General features: G+C 58.3%; 3 protein-coding genes and 1 long non-coding RNA gene across 5 annotated transcripts in view; 2 read left to right on the top strand and 2 right to left on the bottom strand.

Annotated features, from left to right (window-relative positions):
• The window catches only part of SACM1L (SAC1 like phosphatidylinositide phosphatase), a 144,023-nt gene that overhangs the window by 116 nt on the left and 127,986 nt on the right, over positions 1-15,921 (top strand). The gene's annotated exons all lie outside the window — the stretch shown is intronic.
• ASTE1 (asteroid homolog 1) lies at positions 77-4,195 on the top strand. Its single transcript, XM_061374839.1, has 4 exons — positions 77-1,394; positions 2,067-2,277; positions 3,178-3,373; positions 3,662-4,195. The coding sequence occupies exons 1-4, from the start codon at positions 102-104 to the stop codon at positions 3,960-3,962; spliced, it is 2,001 nt and encodes a 666-aa protein (XP_061230823.1). The 5' UTR covers positions 77-101; the 3' UTR covers positions 3,963-4,195.
• Positions 6,274-6,648, bottom strand: LOC133223865 (uncharacterized). The gene is made up of 3 exons (XR_009728713.1): positions 6,573-6,648; positions 6,453-6,494; positions 6,274-6,360 (listed from the first exon to the last, which is right to left on the bottom strand). It is a non-coding gene; the product is annotated as an uncharacterized LOC133223865 (long non-coding RNA).
• On the bottom strand, positions 7,034-15,689 carry LOC133223816 (cohesin subunit SA-3-like). The gene is made up of 30 exons (XM_061374856.1): positions 15,644-15,689; positions 14,493-14,598; positions 14,319-14,415; positions 14,108-14,230; positions 13,901-13,997; positions 13,744-13,820; positions 13,468-13,672; positions 13,238-13,389; positions 13,091-13,164; positions 12,870-12,993; positions 12,706-12,804; positions 12,546-12,625; positions 12,354-12,461; positions 11,760-11,859; positions 11,567-11,678; positions 11,059-11,162; positions 10,901-10,990; positions 10,700-10,789; positions 10,228-10,428; positions 9,761-9,831; positions 9,396-9,483; positions 9,235-9,315; positions 9,055-9,147; positions 8,790-8,982; positions 8,588-8,715; positions 8,399-8,500; positions 7,919-8,064; positions 7,718-7,846; positions 7,355-7,539; positions 7,034-7,254 (listed from the first exon to the last, which is right to left on the bottom strand). The coding sequence occupies exons 1-30, from the start codon at positions 15,672-15,674 to the stop codon at positions 7,034-7,036; spliced, it is 3,507 nt and encodes a 1,168-aa protein (XP_061230840.1). The 5' UTR covers positions 15,675-15,689.

Raw genomic sequence — 15,921 nt, 5'->3', positions numbered from 1 at the left:
GCACAGAGACCGCCAACGGGCAGCAGCAGGAGGAGGAGCTCTGACGGACGGGCTCCGCCTGTCGCTCCCAGCAGCACGCCCGGCGCCGTGACGGGGCTGCCATGGGCGTGCGGGGCCTGGCGGGGTTCGTGGAGGAGCGCGGGGGGTTCTGCTCCGAGCTGCGGGTGCGGGACACCAAGCTGGTCATCGACGGGAGCAGCCTCTACCACCAGCTCTGCTTCGCCTCCTCCGCCGACCCCCGCCGCGGCGGCGAATACGGCCTCTTCGCGGCGACCGTGCGCGACTTCTTCGGCAGCCTGCGGGCCTGCCGCGTCTCCCCCTTCGTGGTGCTGGACGGCGGCCGCGGCACCGACGACCGCAAGCTACCGGCGCTGCAGGAGCGCGCCTCCGAGCGGCTGCGGGCGGCCCACGGGCTCTCCCGCGGCGAGGGCGGGTGCGTGGTGCCGCTGCTGACCCGCGAGGCCTTCCTGCAGGCGCTGCGCCGGCTCGGCGTGCCCTTCGTGCAGTGCTTCGCCGAGGCCGACCGGGAGATTGCGGGCCTGGCCAACCGCTGGGGCTGCCCCGTCCTCTCCCTCGACAGCGACTTCTGCGTCTTCGAGCTGGCGGGCGGCTACTGCCCCCTCACGCACTTCCAGTGGCGGAGCGTGTGCGGCGGGGGCGACGGGACGCGGGGCCGCTACGTCCCCGCTCGCTGCTTCTCGGTGGAGAGGTTCTGCGGGCACTTCGGCGCGCTGAGGAGGAGCCTGCTCCCGCTGTTCGCCGTCATGTGCGGGAACGACTACATCGAGCTGGCGGCCCTCGAGGCGTTCCTCAGCGCGGTGAGGTCGCGGAGGGGCGGCCGGAAGCACGCCCGCCTGCGGGGGCTGCTGTGTTGGCTGGCGCAGTTCAGCGAGCCGGCCGAGGCTGTGGACGGAGTGCTGAGGTACGTGAAGAAGCACCAGAGGGAGGAAGTACGGGAGCTGCTGTGCGCCTCGATGCAGGACTATACCCCGTCCGACGTGAAGCTGGAGGACTTCTTTCGGAGCAGCACGTACGAATGCGAGGCCGGCAGGGAAGCGGGCTTGCCACAGTGGGTGCTCGATGCTTTGGCAAAAGGTAAGCTGGCCCCGTTCATCATCAATGCCCTGGTGCTGAGAAGCACTTTCCTCCGTGTTCAGGTGGAGAACATGCAGAGACCTAGCGCACACAGCGCAGCTTTGCCCATTCGACAAGTGATCTATGGACTGCTTCTGAAAGCATCTCAAAAGGCTGAAGCTGCTTCTGGAAGCAACGAGCTGCCGGTTTTCTGTGAATTCAGCAGGCTCCAAAAGACACTTAGGAAAAGCTTTGTTCAAGCAGCAAGCCTACCCACAGAGTTTTGTGATGATAGTTTTTCTTTGGAGAAGTTAGTGGAGGTAAGTGGCTGTCACAACAGATCAGGGTTAGCGGTGTTCCACCAGTCACAAAACACAGCTGGGACTCGAGTTTGCCAGCGGGTTGCTAACTGTGATGCCTGAAGGAAGCCACCTCAGTAACTCAATACAGAGGGACCTACAGGGCTTTCAGCTTGGCCTTGAAAGGCTACACAGGTTATCTCCCCGCACACATGTACCAAGACAAATGATACGAGAAGTTGCTTGTGTGTAGTGCTGTGTATGTTGTATTCTAGACATTCCTTTTGGGAACGTCACCTCTCACAAAGCATGCGATGTAAGGCAACTTCTAAGAGGCACAACATGAAGTTTTATATATGTGTATTTATTTGCCATACCAAAGGAGTTTGAATGCTTTGTGGTTACAAGGTTTTCCAAGTGAGGCAGCTTTTACATAGGAGGTTGAATTAAATCACCTGATGCGAAGAAAGACTGAAACCTCTGGGCACGTGTGAAATAAAATGCTTATCTCCTTCACCCAACATTTAACTGTGTCGTTTCTAAGGCTTAAATAGCACTTAAAAAGGGGATCTGTGAAACTTAAGTGTTTTTTATCAAAACCATGAACTACTGCCTGGTTTCAAACAAGCTTTTGGAAATTGCTCACAGCAGATAGTCTCTTACCTTTGTTTTTCCACTCCAATTCATTTTCAGGTGCCCATGTCCTGCCGTCAGATGCTTTTGCTGGAGACTCTGGGAGTGAAAATGAGTTTCCTGGAACCTATCCCCAGTCACTTACAACTTCCTGTTGCTGTAACGTGTTACTGGATATGTTGCTCAGAACCAAAAGTTACGTTGCATCAGCTAAAGGCTTTACTTCTAATGATAGTGTCTGGAGAGCTGCACAGGATAACAAGTGATCCAGGTATGTGTCCAAAGAATACAGTTCAGGTGTTAATGAAAGTCTATCCCAGAATTCAATTTTCCTCATTTATAGCAAATCATCTAAATTCAGATGAATTGGCACAGATTTGCACTACATCCTGAGGTGTCACATTCCTTGCATTGACGGAGCAGAAAAAAGTGCTAGCTATTGATTTAACATTTCATAGAGGTAAAACAGGACTTTGCCATCTTGTAAAGCATAGATTTGCATTTACCAATGCTTTCTTTAGGACTGAAAGATTTAGATATAAAAGATTTAGATATAAAAGTGCTTAACAGACTTCTGCATCAAAAGAGAATACCTGTTGTTGATGCAGTCTGATAGATTTGTGGTTTTCCTCATGAGTTTTCCTGTTGTCATGTGTGCTTACAGATGGAGCTGCACGGACACTCTTTACATGCTTGTGTATTGCAGGAGTTTGGAAGTTGTAAAGTACGACAGAAATTGTTTCACTAATACCTCCTAGAGTCACAGTGGCATTTCCTGTAGGAGTCCTTCATTTGATGGCGAAGATGAGGCATGCCGGAGTTACACGGCTTCTTTAGGTTCCAGTTCATACAAACTGGAATGTCAGGGTTGCCGGCTCCTTCCTAAGTGGGTGGGAGTAAGATGGACACCTTGTTTGGAACTGAATTCACTGACAGCAAATTACCTAACAAATAGAAGTCCTGATTTCACAATTTTGAGTTTCTCATGGATATTCATGCTTGAATTTTTACTCAATCTTACGTCTCACAGTTCAGTTTGAGACAGTTGAAAACGGTACTAATGCTTCCTGAAACAGACCTGGGGGTTTGAAGACCCTACACATTTCAGATACTTTTTGTACCGTTCACAGCAGAACATTTATTTGCATGTCATTTTTTATTTACCACCTAGATGCCACAGGTTTACGTGCTGAAGATGATGTTACTGCATATGATGAATTTCTGAAATGGAAGGCAAAGAAACTGGAAGATAAAGACTTTGATTTAGATGCTGGACACAGTTTTTGCCAGTGGCAGTGCTGTCTTCAGATGGGATTGTATCTCAACCAGCTACTTGGCAGTCCTCTCCCCGAGCCAGACCTAAGTAGGTAAGGATGTTTCAGAGGTTGGCTTTCCACACAAGCCCTTGATGGAATACGTTCACATGTTTCATTTTCTCTGTCAAAACCCTCTGGCCAATTTTACTACATTTGAACTCCCTTGTTTAACAATATTGATATGGAGGAAAGTACTGAGTAGGATAGGTATCCCTTAGGAGTGCACTGCTGGATGCTGGATGTAGTTGGTATCTGTGTTTTCATTAAGCAGCATATTTTCCTGGACCTGTCCTGCTGAGACGCTATTCTAAATGACAATTCTCTCCTTCCTTTGAGCAGGCTTTACACTGGGACCCTTGTGCACAGACTGTTTCAAGAGCTTAAATCCACACCTTCAGTGGAAAATCTGTTTAGTTCATCACCAAAAATGACTCAGCTTTATCAGGATCTGTTAAATACAGTGAAGTCAACTGTACCTCCAGACTTCTTTCAGAAGATCAAGGTTTGCAAGAGCAAATCTGAGTCCTGCAAAAAGAAGAAAGCATCTAGTAAGGAAAAAAAGGCCATCAGGTGTGCTCTACCAGAACCTCAGCATTTATGCAGTGTTAATAGGTTTGCAGCACTTGAAGTGGATGACTGAAAGCATTATTCCTGGAGTAACTTTTAAAGCCATGCAGATGAAAGAAGTTCTATGGAGACAGGTGACTGTATTGGGATTTGCTTGTCTGTTCTCACACAAGTTCCTGATTCAGTCTTTACCAACAATTCGGGGATTTTACTTACTTTTTGGTAACTAACACTTACAAAGAGGTGCTATATAAAAGTCGTGGTTTGCTTTTTAAAGGCACCAGTCTGAATGAAAATGAGAGCAGAGTTGTTCAGTGTTTCAGAGTTGGACTATTTTAGAGGAATTCTTTCCTGAGCGTTCCAAGGATGAGGGAAAGGCTGAGGTACTTCATGCTGCTCTTACCTCAGTCTTCAGTAGTCACACCAGCCATCCTCAGGGTACTCAGGAGATGAGGAGCTGATTGAAGTCCCAATAAGCCAGGAGGAAATGGTTAGAGGCCTCCTGCTTCCCTTTAACAACACAAGTCTATGGGGCTGGATGGGTACCACCCCAGAGTGCTGAAGTAGCTGGCAGAGGAGCTCGCTAAGCCACTCTGTATCAGTGGTCCTGATCTAGTGAGCAGGTCCCAGGGGACTGGAGGTTGGGCAGTGTGATATGTCCCGGCAGAAAGGAAGATCCAGAAACTACAGGCCCATCAGCCTGACCTCAGTGCTGGGGAACATCATGGAGCAGATGATCCTAAGTGAAATCATAAAGCACATGCGGGAAAACAGAGGGATCAGGCCCAGTTGTCCCTTCAGGGCAGGTCCTGCTTGACCAACCTGATCTGCAATAAGGTGGCAAGCCCTGGTTGATGAGGGAAAGGCAGCTACTAAAACCTTAAGATCAGTTATTGCTGTAAATACAGTATCTTATTTGGAAGACCTATTAAACCAAAGTACTAAACCAACAATTACAGTGTCATTACATATACCATTAAAAGAGAATTGTTGAAACAATAGAATTCTGCACTAATGTAGAAGAATGTTTTTTACCACTTGACAGGTATAAAATCTCATGGAAGAGCTGTGAAAAATGGAGCAAATCATTCCCTAAAGCTGCAGTTGAACTGGTCCCAGGTGCCAGGTGTGTGCTGAGTGCTGCTGCTGGACCCTGGGAAGCAGCTGCTCTGCAGTGTCACACACTCCTCGCTCCTTCCCCTGGGAAGCAGCCCCGTTGCAGGCTGCACCTCCCAGTCCGTGGGGATTCAGGAAGCAAAGAACACTGAGTAAATTCCAGCATGTTCCCTATGGCAGTACCCAGCGGTGGCCACAGCAGTCTACTGTTGGTCTCCACCCTCCAGTCGACTTTTGCATGGGCCATATGGGGCTTTTAAAGGGTGAGTGGGTCCTGCTGATCACTCCTTGGCTCTCCAGTCTACAGATAGCTTATGGATGGGGATCAGGGAGTCTTGGTACAACTGCCACCAGTGCGCTGTTGTGGTGGTGATAGGCATGGCTTCCTCGCTGCCCTCTCTGTGGTCCTGCAGGTAAAGCCAGCAATCTCTGACCCTTATCCTGTTGCAAACTTGTATTTTGTGTAATAAAAGACTTCAGCTGAAGCCTGTTTTGTGTCTGTCTCAGGGTTTGACTTGGTGATGTTGTCAGTGCGGGTCCCTGAGTAGGTCTGTTGAATCACCCTCTGACTTGGTGGGCTGGCAGGGTGCAAGGGTCTCATCTCTCTTGGGACACTGCAGGTTGGTCAAATGTAAAGGATGGGAGGAAACCCCCTTGTGACAGTACTGGAGTGCAGGACAAATTTGGACAAGAAGGTGCCAGTGCTGCACACTCCTTTAGACGTAAACCATTGACCAAGTATGAGACTGGGACTGGATCCAGCAGCACCACTGGGTTGGGGGGGTCAAGGCCCCCCAAGCCAACTTGTATCTCCAGGGGGGGTCCCTGGGCACACTGAGGTGAGGGAGGTACCTTCTTGGTTTACACACAAACTGTTCACTGAATACCAAAGCACTGGACATAAACCTGATCCCTGGTTTAGACACACAGAGCTGGTGGTCCTGCGTGCATGTGGCTGGCTGCTGCCTCCAGGACTGGGGTAGTGTTACTCTCAACCATGGGTGTCCCATGCATGTCCCACGGGTGTCCTGGGTTTCACGTGTCTCCCACGTGCCTTGAAGCAGGGACACACCTCAAGACTCCTCCTAACACCCCCTACAACAACCCCCACCCTGCACCCGGGGGACCCCCATTCTGACACCCATCCCAAAGAACCCCCCCATCACCAGCAGTTGCCAAACAACCATTTATTAACCGCCAACAAAATGGCCCATGGGGGGGTGGGGGTGCAACCCCCAACAGCTGGGTGCCCCCCACCCCCCAGATTGGGTCTCATAACGGCGATAAACAGGCTCCAAACTGCTCCGTGTCACCGCAGGGGGATGCGTTGGGGTCCTTGATCACCCATCCTGGGGCTGGGGGGTGCAGAAAGGGAAGGGGGTGTCCCCCAAACTGGGAGGTTGGGGAAAAGGCTCCCCCAAACCCAGGCCCACCCCTCTAAGCTCACCTTCATGTTCAACATGCTGTCAAAGACGTCCCAGAGGCAGCCCTGGGGGGGGGATGAAACACACAAATGAGGTGGGGCACCCCAGGGTGGCTGGAGGGGGTCCCGGGAGGAGGAGCTCACCCTGCCCTCCTCTTCCTCCTCTTCGCCTCTCTGCTCTTCCTCCTGCTCTGCCTCTTCCACCACCATCAGGCTGTGGCAGGGGTAGAAGAGGGGTGGAGGGACCCCTCCAGACCTGCCTCTCCCGACAGACCCAGTGTTCCCCTCCAAACACCCCAGTACCCCCCCATGCTTTCCAAAAGCTCCACCCCTCTCCAATACCTACCCCATGCTCTGCCCTCTGAGCCCCCAGAAGACATGCCCCCCTCATCCCCTCCAAGACCCCCAACACCCCCAATACCCCCCTGCCACCCTCCAGGTCCCCCCCAGTGCCTACCCAGTGCCTCCCAGCACCCACCAATGCCCCCTCCCAGCAACCCAGTCCACCCCATGCTGCCCCCTGAGCCCCCAACAGCCCCACTGCCTGCCCTATGCCCACCTTGTGCCCTCCAATATCCCAAATTTCTCCTCCCTGCTTCCCCGAGTCAACCAGCAGCCCCATTCCTGCACCCATACCCCCCCTCACTCACGGCATCACCCGATTGCACCCCAGGGTCATGGAGCTGCTGCCGTGGTGAGGAGAGGATGGAGCCGGAGAACAACGGCCGGGGGGGCCGGGGGTCACCCCGTAACATGGTGGAGGTCAAGGCCGGGCTGGAGGGGTGGGTGCTCGGCAATGGGCTGGAGTCGGGGGCCTGCGGTGGGGCTGCGGGGGGGATGTTGAGCACGAGGACCCCCCCAACCCCACCGAGCCCAGAGGGGTGCTGGGGGTGATAAGCCCCCCCTCCCTGCACCCCAATCCTCACCCTCCAGGCGGGGTCTCTTGGTGGGGTGTGGGGTGGGCGCTGCACCACGGCTGCTCTCCCAGGTCCCCCCCTCATCCTGTGGCTGTAGCGAGTTGCGGTAGGTGACAAGGGGCTGCCACTGCCCCGTGTCACCCGGTGCCAGCACCCCGAGCTGCTCCCGGGACACCTTGTCCAGGTAGGTTAAGCTGGGGAGGGACAACAAAGGTATGGGGGGGGGGGGGTCAGTGGGGTACTGGGGGGCACAGAGACACCCACATCCCCCGAGGGTCCCCATGTTGACCTTGAGGACCCCAATGGGACCTAAATAGACCTGAAAGGACCCTCCCAGACCCTACCCTAGGGTGCCCCCCCCAAATAACTCACAGCAAAGCTTTATCCGGGCGCAGCACACAGGGTGAAAACTCGCTCAGCACCTCCAGGAAGGGTAAATTGAGTGGTGGCAACCCCGGTTCTGAGCCTGGGGTCCTCTGGAAAGCAAACAGAATCCCTTCCCTGGCAGGGATAAAGGCGTAAGGAGGGGCTGACACCCCCAAAAATCCCCCCTGCATTTTCATCCCGTTGTACCTGTGGATGTTGAGCAGCAGCGGGCGGCTTCGGAGCTGGTGGAGGCTGAAGAAGAGGGAAAACCTTCGCGCCAAGTCCCGGATTTCTGGGAAAGCTTCCGTCATCCGGATGTCGGGACCTTCTTGGTGCAGCAGCTCTGTCATCAGCTATGGTGGGGGGCACAAGGTTAGGGGGGAACCTTTGGACATCCCCTCAACCCCCCCTGGAGGAACCCCAGAGGCTCCCAGATCCCTGGACCTCCTCAAAGACACCCCCTCAAACCCCATCCACATCGCCTAGAGCCCCCCAAATCTCCCTAGAGCACCCCAAAGCCCCCATTGGACCCACCTGGAGACCCCAGACCCAACCCCCTGGAGTACCCCCAGACTCTCAGACCTCTCCCTCAAACCCCATCCACACAACCTGGAGCCCCCCAAACCTCCCTAGAGCAGCCCTCCAGAGCCCCCTGGAGACCCCAGGCCCCCCCAGCACCACCCCAACCTGCTGCAGGCTGAGGAGCAGGGTGCGAGCCCACTCCTGCCGGTCGATCTGCCGGGTCAAGTTGAGCGTTTCTTTGATGATGTCCCCATAATCACTGTAAAACTGGGGAGGGAGGGACAGGACCCAGTGTGCCCGAGGTGTTGTGGGGACAGGGGGACAGCGGGGACCCGCTCTGCTGCGCCCGGTTACCTTGGTGTAGTGCTTGAAGACGTCGGAAGCGGCGCTGAGCTCCAAGACGCCGTAGATGATGAGTTTGCAGAAGCCAGCCAGAAGCACGCGGCGTCGGTGCAGCTCCTCGATGTGGCTCTCACTGTCCTCTATGGGGACAGGAGGGGACAATTAAGGGGGGGCACAATTAAGGGAGGGACAAGCACCCTGGAGTGACACTGACCCAGTGATTTGCCGGTGGCCAAGAGCTCCTCATGGCTACAAGCAGGGTAGAAGACGTGGTCCATGAGGAAGGCGGCCAGCTGGGACTGCAGCTCTGCGTCGGGACGCAGCACCAGCGGAGCCAGCTCCTCTCGCCCGTCCTCTGGCAACCGTGGCCCCAGCACCAGCAGCAGGTCGCTGAGCACTCTGAAGGCCTGAGAACACAAGGATGGGCTTGGCCTCAGGGCTGGTTCCATCTCTTCCCATCCCTCCAGGTCCCTGCGTACCTGTTCCCGGACACCAGCGTCCACATCGGACAGGCAGCTGTGGCACAATGAGTAGAAGGTGATGACCTTGGTCTTCAGGCTCTGTAGCTGCTCCTGGGCAGGGGGACATGGTGATGTTTGGGGACACAGTGGCATTTAGGGACACAGGGGAAACCGCACATTGTCCTGGTGGCCACTCACCTCAGGGACATCAGTGCTGGGCAAGCAAGAGAGCTCCCAGAGGATGTGGAAATAGAAGCAGGTGATGGTGGGGACAAGGACCTGCAGGGATGGATGTGGGTGAGGGATGTGCCTCATTGTGTCCCCAGTGTGTCCCCAATGCTGTGTCCCCAGGGTGGTACCTGCGGTGGCACCTCGCCCGTGTCCACAGCACGCTGCAGGAGCTGGGTGCAGGGATCAAAGAGCTGCCAGGGCGTCAGGTCATGGGCACTGCGGGGACAGAGCAGCATCAGCAGGGTGAGGGGGCATGGGGGACAGGGATAGGGACATGTGGAGCATGGGGCATAGGACATGGGGGACATGTGGAGCATGGGGCATAGGACATGGAGACACGGGAACGGAATGACAGCAACACAGGGAGCAGATGGGACAGGGGACATGGGGACATGGATGCCAGGGGATGGGGACATGGGGAGCAGAAGGGAATGAGGGCCCCCAGGGGACCCTTGGGGACACAAACAGGAATGGCGTGTGGCCTCCCACTCACTTGAACAAGATGGAGATCCTCTTCAGTGTGGCTGCCATGCTGTACACTTCTTCCTCATCCAGGGATGAGGCCTGGGCAGGGCCAGGGGTTGGGAACAACCCCATGAAGGGTTGGGGACCCACAACCAGCTGGGGACACCCCACTCCCCACTGCCCCTTGCTGTTTCCCTCATCCAGTCCTTCCTAGACCAGCTTTTCCCTACCAATCATCCCTACCCAGGCCACCAATATCCCTACAGGTCCTTGTTCCTCTCTTGTTCCCAGCCCAGCTCTGTGTACCTGTCCCCAGCCCTATCCTGGCTTCTTGTCCCTGTCCCTAGCCCCATCCCTGCTCCATGTGCAGCTCCTCAGCCTTCTCCGCAGCTCCATGACCCTGTCCCCAGCCCTGTTCTGACTCCAAGTTCCTGTCCTCAGCTCTGTGTCCCTATCCTCAGCCCTGTCCTGACTCCACATCCCTGTTCCCTCTACCTGGAGCATCTCGGTGACCTCCTGGTTGAACTTGTCTGCCAGCTGGTCAGCCAGGCGGCTCCGTACCCGGTCCCCATGCCGCTGCAGGGCCAGCTCAGGGTCACAGAGCGCGTGGAGCGCGCGGGATGCAGCTTCCAGCACCGTCTGCTCCGTGTGTTTCTGCACCACCTCCTCCAGCTGCTCCAGCACCAGCTCCAGGTGCTGCAGGACAGACACGTCACCTCCACACAGGGACAAAGACAGCCAGGGACCCCCCCCCTTGTGAGGATGGGGACAGCCATGGACACTCGGGGGTGATGGGGACAGCATGCTGATGGGAGGCACCTGACCACCAAAGGGGACATTTGGGGAACACGCTGCATCCCATCCCTGTCCCAACAGTTTTGAGGGGCAAAGCGGCTCAGCCCCAATCCTGGGGGGACCGGATGCTACCAGGGGGGGTGACACAAAGAGGGGTGACAGCAGGGGACACCTTCTCCAGCCGCCCGGTGCAGTAGATGCTGAGGTCGAAGCAGCACAACACCTCCAGGAGCGGAGCCGCCTTCTCAGCATCGGCCGAAAACTTGGTTGGGGGGGACATGAGAGTGAGAGGATGAGGAGGACAACGGGGGGGTCACCACCGACTCCCCCAAAGCCCTGGGGATGCCAGTGGGGTGTCCTCCATTCCCGTCACCTTGCCCAGCAGCTTGGGAAGAGCCGGGATAAGGCAGTGGGTGAGGCGGATTCTTTCCTCCATCTGCACCTTCCGCTCTCGGGATGAAGGCTGGAGACAAAAAGAGGGGGTCAAGGGGGGTCCTCCTAACCCCCCCCCCCCCATTTTTGCCCCGTTACCTTCTTGGCTGGCTCACGGCCCACAGGTGGTTGCCCCTCAGCTGCCTGGACCACGCTGGCTGCCAGGATCTCCACCAGTGCCTTCTCCTGCTGGTCTCCCAGACCTGGGGAATGGGGAGGAGGACTGGAATGAAGGTTGGAATGCAACCAGCACCTCCCCATCTCCTTCATTATGGGGGCCTGGGGCATCCCAATGCATCCCAGTACGAGTCTCGACTGCCCACCAGTGCGGTGGCGATGACATAGTCTACACAGGGACATCTGAGAGTGTTCCATGGCTGTCCTAATGCTTCCCATTGACATCCCAGTATCTCTCAATAACATCCCAACATGCCCCAGGAATGTCCCCCAGCATCTCCCAGTGCCTCCCAGTGGCATCCCCATGCCTCCCTGTGTTTCAAAGCGTCATCCCAGTGCTTCCCAGTTTCTCACAGGATCTCCCAGTGCCATCTCAGTGCCTCCTCCATGATACCCCAGCACGTTCTGGTGTCTCCCAGTAGCACCATACCCTCAGCAGGTGACTCCTCCAGCAGCAAAGCGCTGATGGTCTCCCAGTCCCGCAGCCGAGGCCCAGCGCAGTCCCACAGGCTGTCCACCAAGTAGGCTGCGTGCTCATGGAGCTGGGGATGGTGGGGACAGGGGAGTCACAGCACGCAGGGACCTCCCCACTGTCCCGCCTGGCTCCCCAAGGCCATCCTCACCTCGATCTCGATGAAGAAGGTCAGAAGGGCCTGAAAGAAGGTCCTGTTGTCCCTGTCGTGAGATGAGTCCATGCTCGCACCCTGCTGGGGGTCCAGCAGCCTGGGGACACAAGGACAAACACGGGGGTCCCACATCCTCCCTGGCGTGGGGACAGAGCTGGGGGGACACACAGGCACCATGCACCCAAGGGACATGGACAGGGGGGTCCCGTGTACAGCCCACTCTGGGGACAGAGCTGGGGGACACCCAAGGGACAGGGATAGAGGGGTCCCATGACCCCCACCGTGGGCCGTGCCCTGATCCCTGCATCCCACGGGTGCCTCTGCCCCAGATGTGCCAAACCCAAACACCGCCGATGCCATAGGCCTGTGCCGAGATAAACACACGGCTGGTGCAAGAGCACGAGTGGCTCCGGTTGGATTTGGCCATTCCGGCATCCCGCTCTCATTAATGCTGGCACTGAGGCCGGGATGAGGGGAGCTGGCAGGGAGCTGGAGCCTTGACTCGCGCTTTGGGAGGGTCGGTGTTTGGGGGTTGTGTGTGGGTGACGGCAGCACTAGGAAGGGCTGTGCCGGGTACCGGGTCCTGCTCACCGGCGGTAGAGGAAAATCCCAGCGGCCGTGGCCAGAGGCCGGTTGGATGCAAAGACAACGGGGTAGATGCTCTGGCAGTCCTCGTCCGTCAGTGCCTCCTCCATGTTCCTGTGCAGAAGGAAGGGTGGGGGGGTCCCCAAAGGCCTCTCGGGTGTCCCCTCCTCCCCTGCAAAACCCCATCCCCACGCTCACTCCAGCATCAGTGTCAACAGCTTCACCACCTCCACGGCCACGCCGAGCTCCTTGTCGAGCACCATGGACACCATGCGTGTCTGGGGAAGGACACATCGGTGTCACCCTACAGGGGCTGGGGGAGACACCCAAGGGACCCTCCCCATGGAGGCCCCCTCACCTTGAAGCGCCTGGTGAACAGTTCCATGTGGGCAGCCGTGTCCCGGTGGCCGTACAGCCCTTGCAATGCCTTCACGCACTGCAGGCGCACCTCCCACTGCTGCAGGGGCAGCTGTCAACGGGGTCCTGTCCCTGCACCCCCCGTGCCCCCCCATCGGTACCCACCTTGTCATACAAGGTCCACCCGATGTACTTGAGGTAGCTGTCGGTGAGGAAGGAAGCCACGTAGGTCTTCATCCACGTCCCCAGCTCCTCCATGCAGATGGCTCGGATGTCCGGCACCACGTCCCTGCAGCACGCGGCAATGCCGGGGGTCTCCTGGTGCTCACCCCCAAATCTCTCCCCCACCCATGAGCCCCCCCCCATTCCACTCCCGAGCCACCAACCTGTAGCGGTGCACGAAGACACCCTTGAAGACGGCGTTCATCATGTTCTCGATCTCCTCCTGCTGCTCTCGGAGCTGGCGTGGGGACGTGGCGCGGTTCAACCGGGGCCCGTGCCACCGTCCCCGCGCTGGCAGCACCGCCACTCACCTCCCCGCGCTTCACCATCAACGCCTCCAGCTTCTCGGTGGCGCGGCGGCCGGGCCCCTTGCTCCGCTCGGCCTCGTATTGCCGCAGGTTGTTCTCCTGGTGCACGCTCACGTCCAACGCCACCTTGACCAGCGCCGACATCACCTTCATGGCTACGACCGCAATGCCTGTGGGTACCGGGACCCCTTCCACGGGGTGCCCAAGGGGAGCCACCCGTGGGTGCTGCCTACCTGCCAGGGTGCTGGTGTGGCGGAAAGCCCGTACTTGGGAATCAGTGAGGCTGATGAGGAAGGAGATGAGGGAACCCATCAGGAATTCATCATAGATGATGCTGTACTGGCATCGCTGCACCACTGCTGTCAGCAACTCGCAAAACCCAGCCCGGAACTGGCGCCAGGGTCGGGTGTTGAGTGAAAGGGGGTACTCGGATGAATCCTACATGAGATACGGATGGGGTGAGCTGGGTCCCCCCCTCTCCATCGCCCATCCCCGTGCCAATCCAGCACCTCCTTGAACTGGTCCGTCAGCTGCTGGATGATCTCTGAGTTCTGCAGGTCCCTGAACATTTTTGGTGTCACCACACCTGTGGGGGAGAGGGAAAGGGGTGAAACGGGGGTCCTGCCAGCAGCACTGAGGGGACCCCTCCACGCTGGGGACCCCGACCTTGGCAACCGCAGGAACAGACAATAAAGTTGATGAGCTCCAAGAACCCTGCCTCACGGTCTCGCTTGTAGGTCTCCAACCAGTCGTCCACCACCGTCTGCGGGTGCAAAAACAGGTTGGGAGCCCCCCAAATCCCCCTTCTCCCCCCCAGATCCTCACCCATGCGGCCCTGCATCCCCAGGGAGTGCTGCACCAGTTTGGGGTTACCTCCACGGCGATTTTGGCCGATTTAATGGCTTCGAAGAGGGTGTTGGTGTTTGGCTCCGGGTTGACTGTGGATGTGCTGCTGCAGTCACCGTTCGGCTCCATCGCCCAGGGACGCTTCCTGACCTGGGGGCAGACACATGGAAGGGGGGCTGGGGATGCTGTGGGCCAGCACCCACGCGTGGAAGGGGGAGAAGGGAGGGTCAGGACATACATGGCTGTGCTTCGGCCCCTGCTGGGGTCCCCGTTTGCCGCATGGCCGCAGCGTGGCCTCAAAGTCGCTGCTGGAGTCATCACCGCTGGCAGTATCCCTGAGGGGATGGGGGGGTGGTGGTGAAGGGGTTGCTCTGGGTGCCCCCCCCCTTAACCCCCCCATCCCGTCACTCACGAGGTGCCAGAGGGGGCCGATGATGGCCCCACGGACCCCGGTGTGGAGCCAGAGCTGGATCCCTGGATGCGGGATGAGCACCAGGGAACCATGGTGACAGCAAGGCCTTGGGGGGGGGGGAGGCACAATGGGCGCAGGCAATGGGGGAGCCTCAGCCCTCACACCCCACAGCCCAGGGGATCCCCCAAGCACCCAGAACCAACCCCCTCAGCCCAGCCTGTGGACACCGAGGAGCCCAAAATGGCCCTTGGGGAGGCATGGGAGGAAGGTGACACCTCCCCCCCCCCCAGGGCATAATCATTGGGATCAGGCCCCCCAGGTCCCCTTAAGTCACTGTGTGGGGAGGTCAGGCCTGCCCCAAACACGACATGGGCACACTTGGGGTGAGGAACCCCACTTAGGTCACACTGTGGGGGCTCAAGACCCACCCAAACCCTCTTGAGACCACTTCAGGGGGGTCACGGCCCCCAACTCCCCTCGTGTCACTGTGCGGTGGGCCCAGGCCTCCCCATGTCCCCCCGGCTCACTCGGAGGGGTCAGCCCGCCACCCATAGCCCCCATGGGCACAACTGGGGGGTCAGGCCTCCCCAACCCCTCCCCGGCTACGCTCCCGCCCCTCTGCCCGGTCCTGCCTCGCCTCCCGCCGCCGAGGCACCGACGTCCGGCCCAGCACACCCCGCGGCACCCCTATGGCCTCCCAGTGACCCTCGGCTTCCTGCCCCGTGCCTCCCAGTACCGCCCAGTGCACACCCCGGAGACCGAGGCCCCTCCGGACACCAGGACCCCTGAGCCCTCCCACGGCCCTCTCCGATGGGGCTGAGCAAGCGGCTCCGCTTCCGCGGTGGATGCGGGGGTGTGCACCGGGACCCGGGGGGGGGGCTGACAGAGATCACCGAGGGCACAGGGTCCTGCTGGGATGCGGGGGGGTGGACGGGGGTATGGATATGAGGAGATGAAGGGGACGCAGCGGTGTTCCCCCAACCCCGAGTGGGATGCGGCTGGTTGGGGGGGCAGGGGGACCCCAATAAAGGTGCCTTCACCCCCTGCTGCTGTCGCCCGCAGACCGTGGGGGGGGTCTGCGGCACCATCGCTTCACTCTGCAGCACACTTGACCCCTGCTCCCCAAAACACCCTGGGGGTGCCCCACGGACGCCCCGAGTGAGATGAGGGTCCCCATCCCATCGCATGAGGGTGGCGGGATCCTGAATTGCACCCTGTACCCGCCCGCAGTCTTCCCCCCCCCCAGCCTGGCGCAGGAGTGGAGCAGCCCCAGCCGAAGGCCAAGCTCCTCACGGGCACCAAATGATGCCGCTGGGACATCCCAAACTCCCGGAGGGGGCGCGGCCCCAGCGGGCGGGGCAGGGCGGGGCCTGTGAGATTAAGGGGCGGGGCGGGTATGGCGCCCTTACAGCTATAAAAGGAAGGGGAG

Source organism: Neopsephotus bourkii, unplaced genomic scaffold, assembly GCF_033783945.1.
Source record: "Neopsephotus bourkii isolate Nb327-2 ecotype Australia unplaced genomic scaffold, CSIRO-AGI_Nbou_v1 NB_1655, whole genome shotgun sequence".
NCBI classification, from domain to species: Eukaryota; Metazoa; Chordata; class Aves; order Psittaciformes; family Psittacidae; genus Neopsephotus; species Neopsephotus bourkii.
Note: the sequence above shows the minus strand (reverse complement) of the source record. Positions and strands in the feature narration are given on the sequence as shown.

Bases quoted from the DNA above. Each gene is read 5' to 3' on its own strand.
- ASTE1 (XM_061374839.1), top strand. From the start codon at position 102: ATGGGCGTGCGGGGCCTGGCGGGGTTCGTGGAGGAGCGCGGGGGGTTC. The intron at 2,278-3,177 runs GTATGTGTCCAA...TTTACCACCTAG, and splicing joins CAGGATAACAAGTGATCCAG to ATGCCACAGGTTTACGTGCT. The intron at 3,374-3,661 runs GTAAGGATGTTT...TCCTTTGAGCAG, and splicing joins CCCGAGCCAGACCTAAGTAG to GCTTTACACTGGGACCCTTG.
- LOC133223816 (XM_061374856.1), bottom strand. From the start codon at position 15,674: ATGGGATGGGGACCCTCATCTCACTCGGGGC. The intron at 14,231-14,318 runs GTATGTCCTGAC...GTCTGCCCCCAG, and splicing joins AGGGGCCGAAGCACAGCCAT to GTCAGGAAGCGTCCCTGGGC. The intron at 8,501-8,587 runs GTAACCGGGCGC...CTCCCTCCCCAG, and splicing joins TCTTCAAGCACTACACCAAG to TTTTACAGTGATTATGGGGA.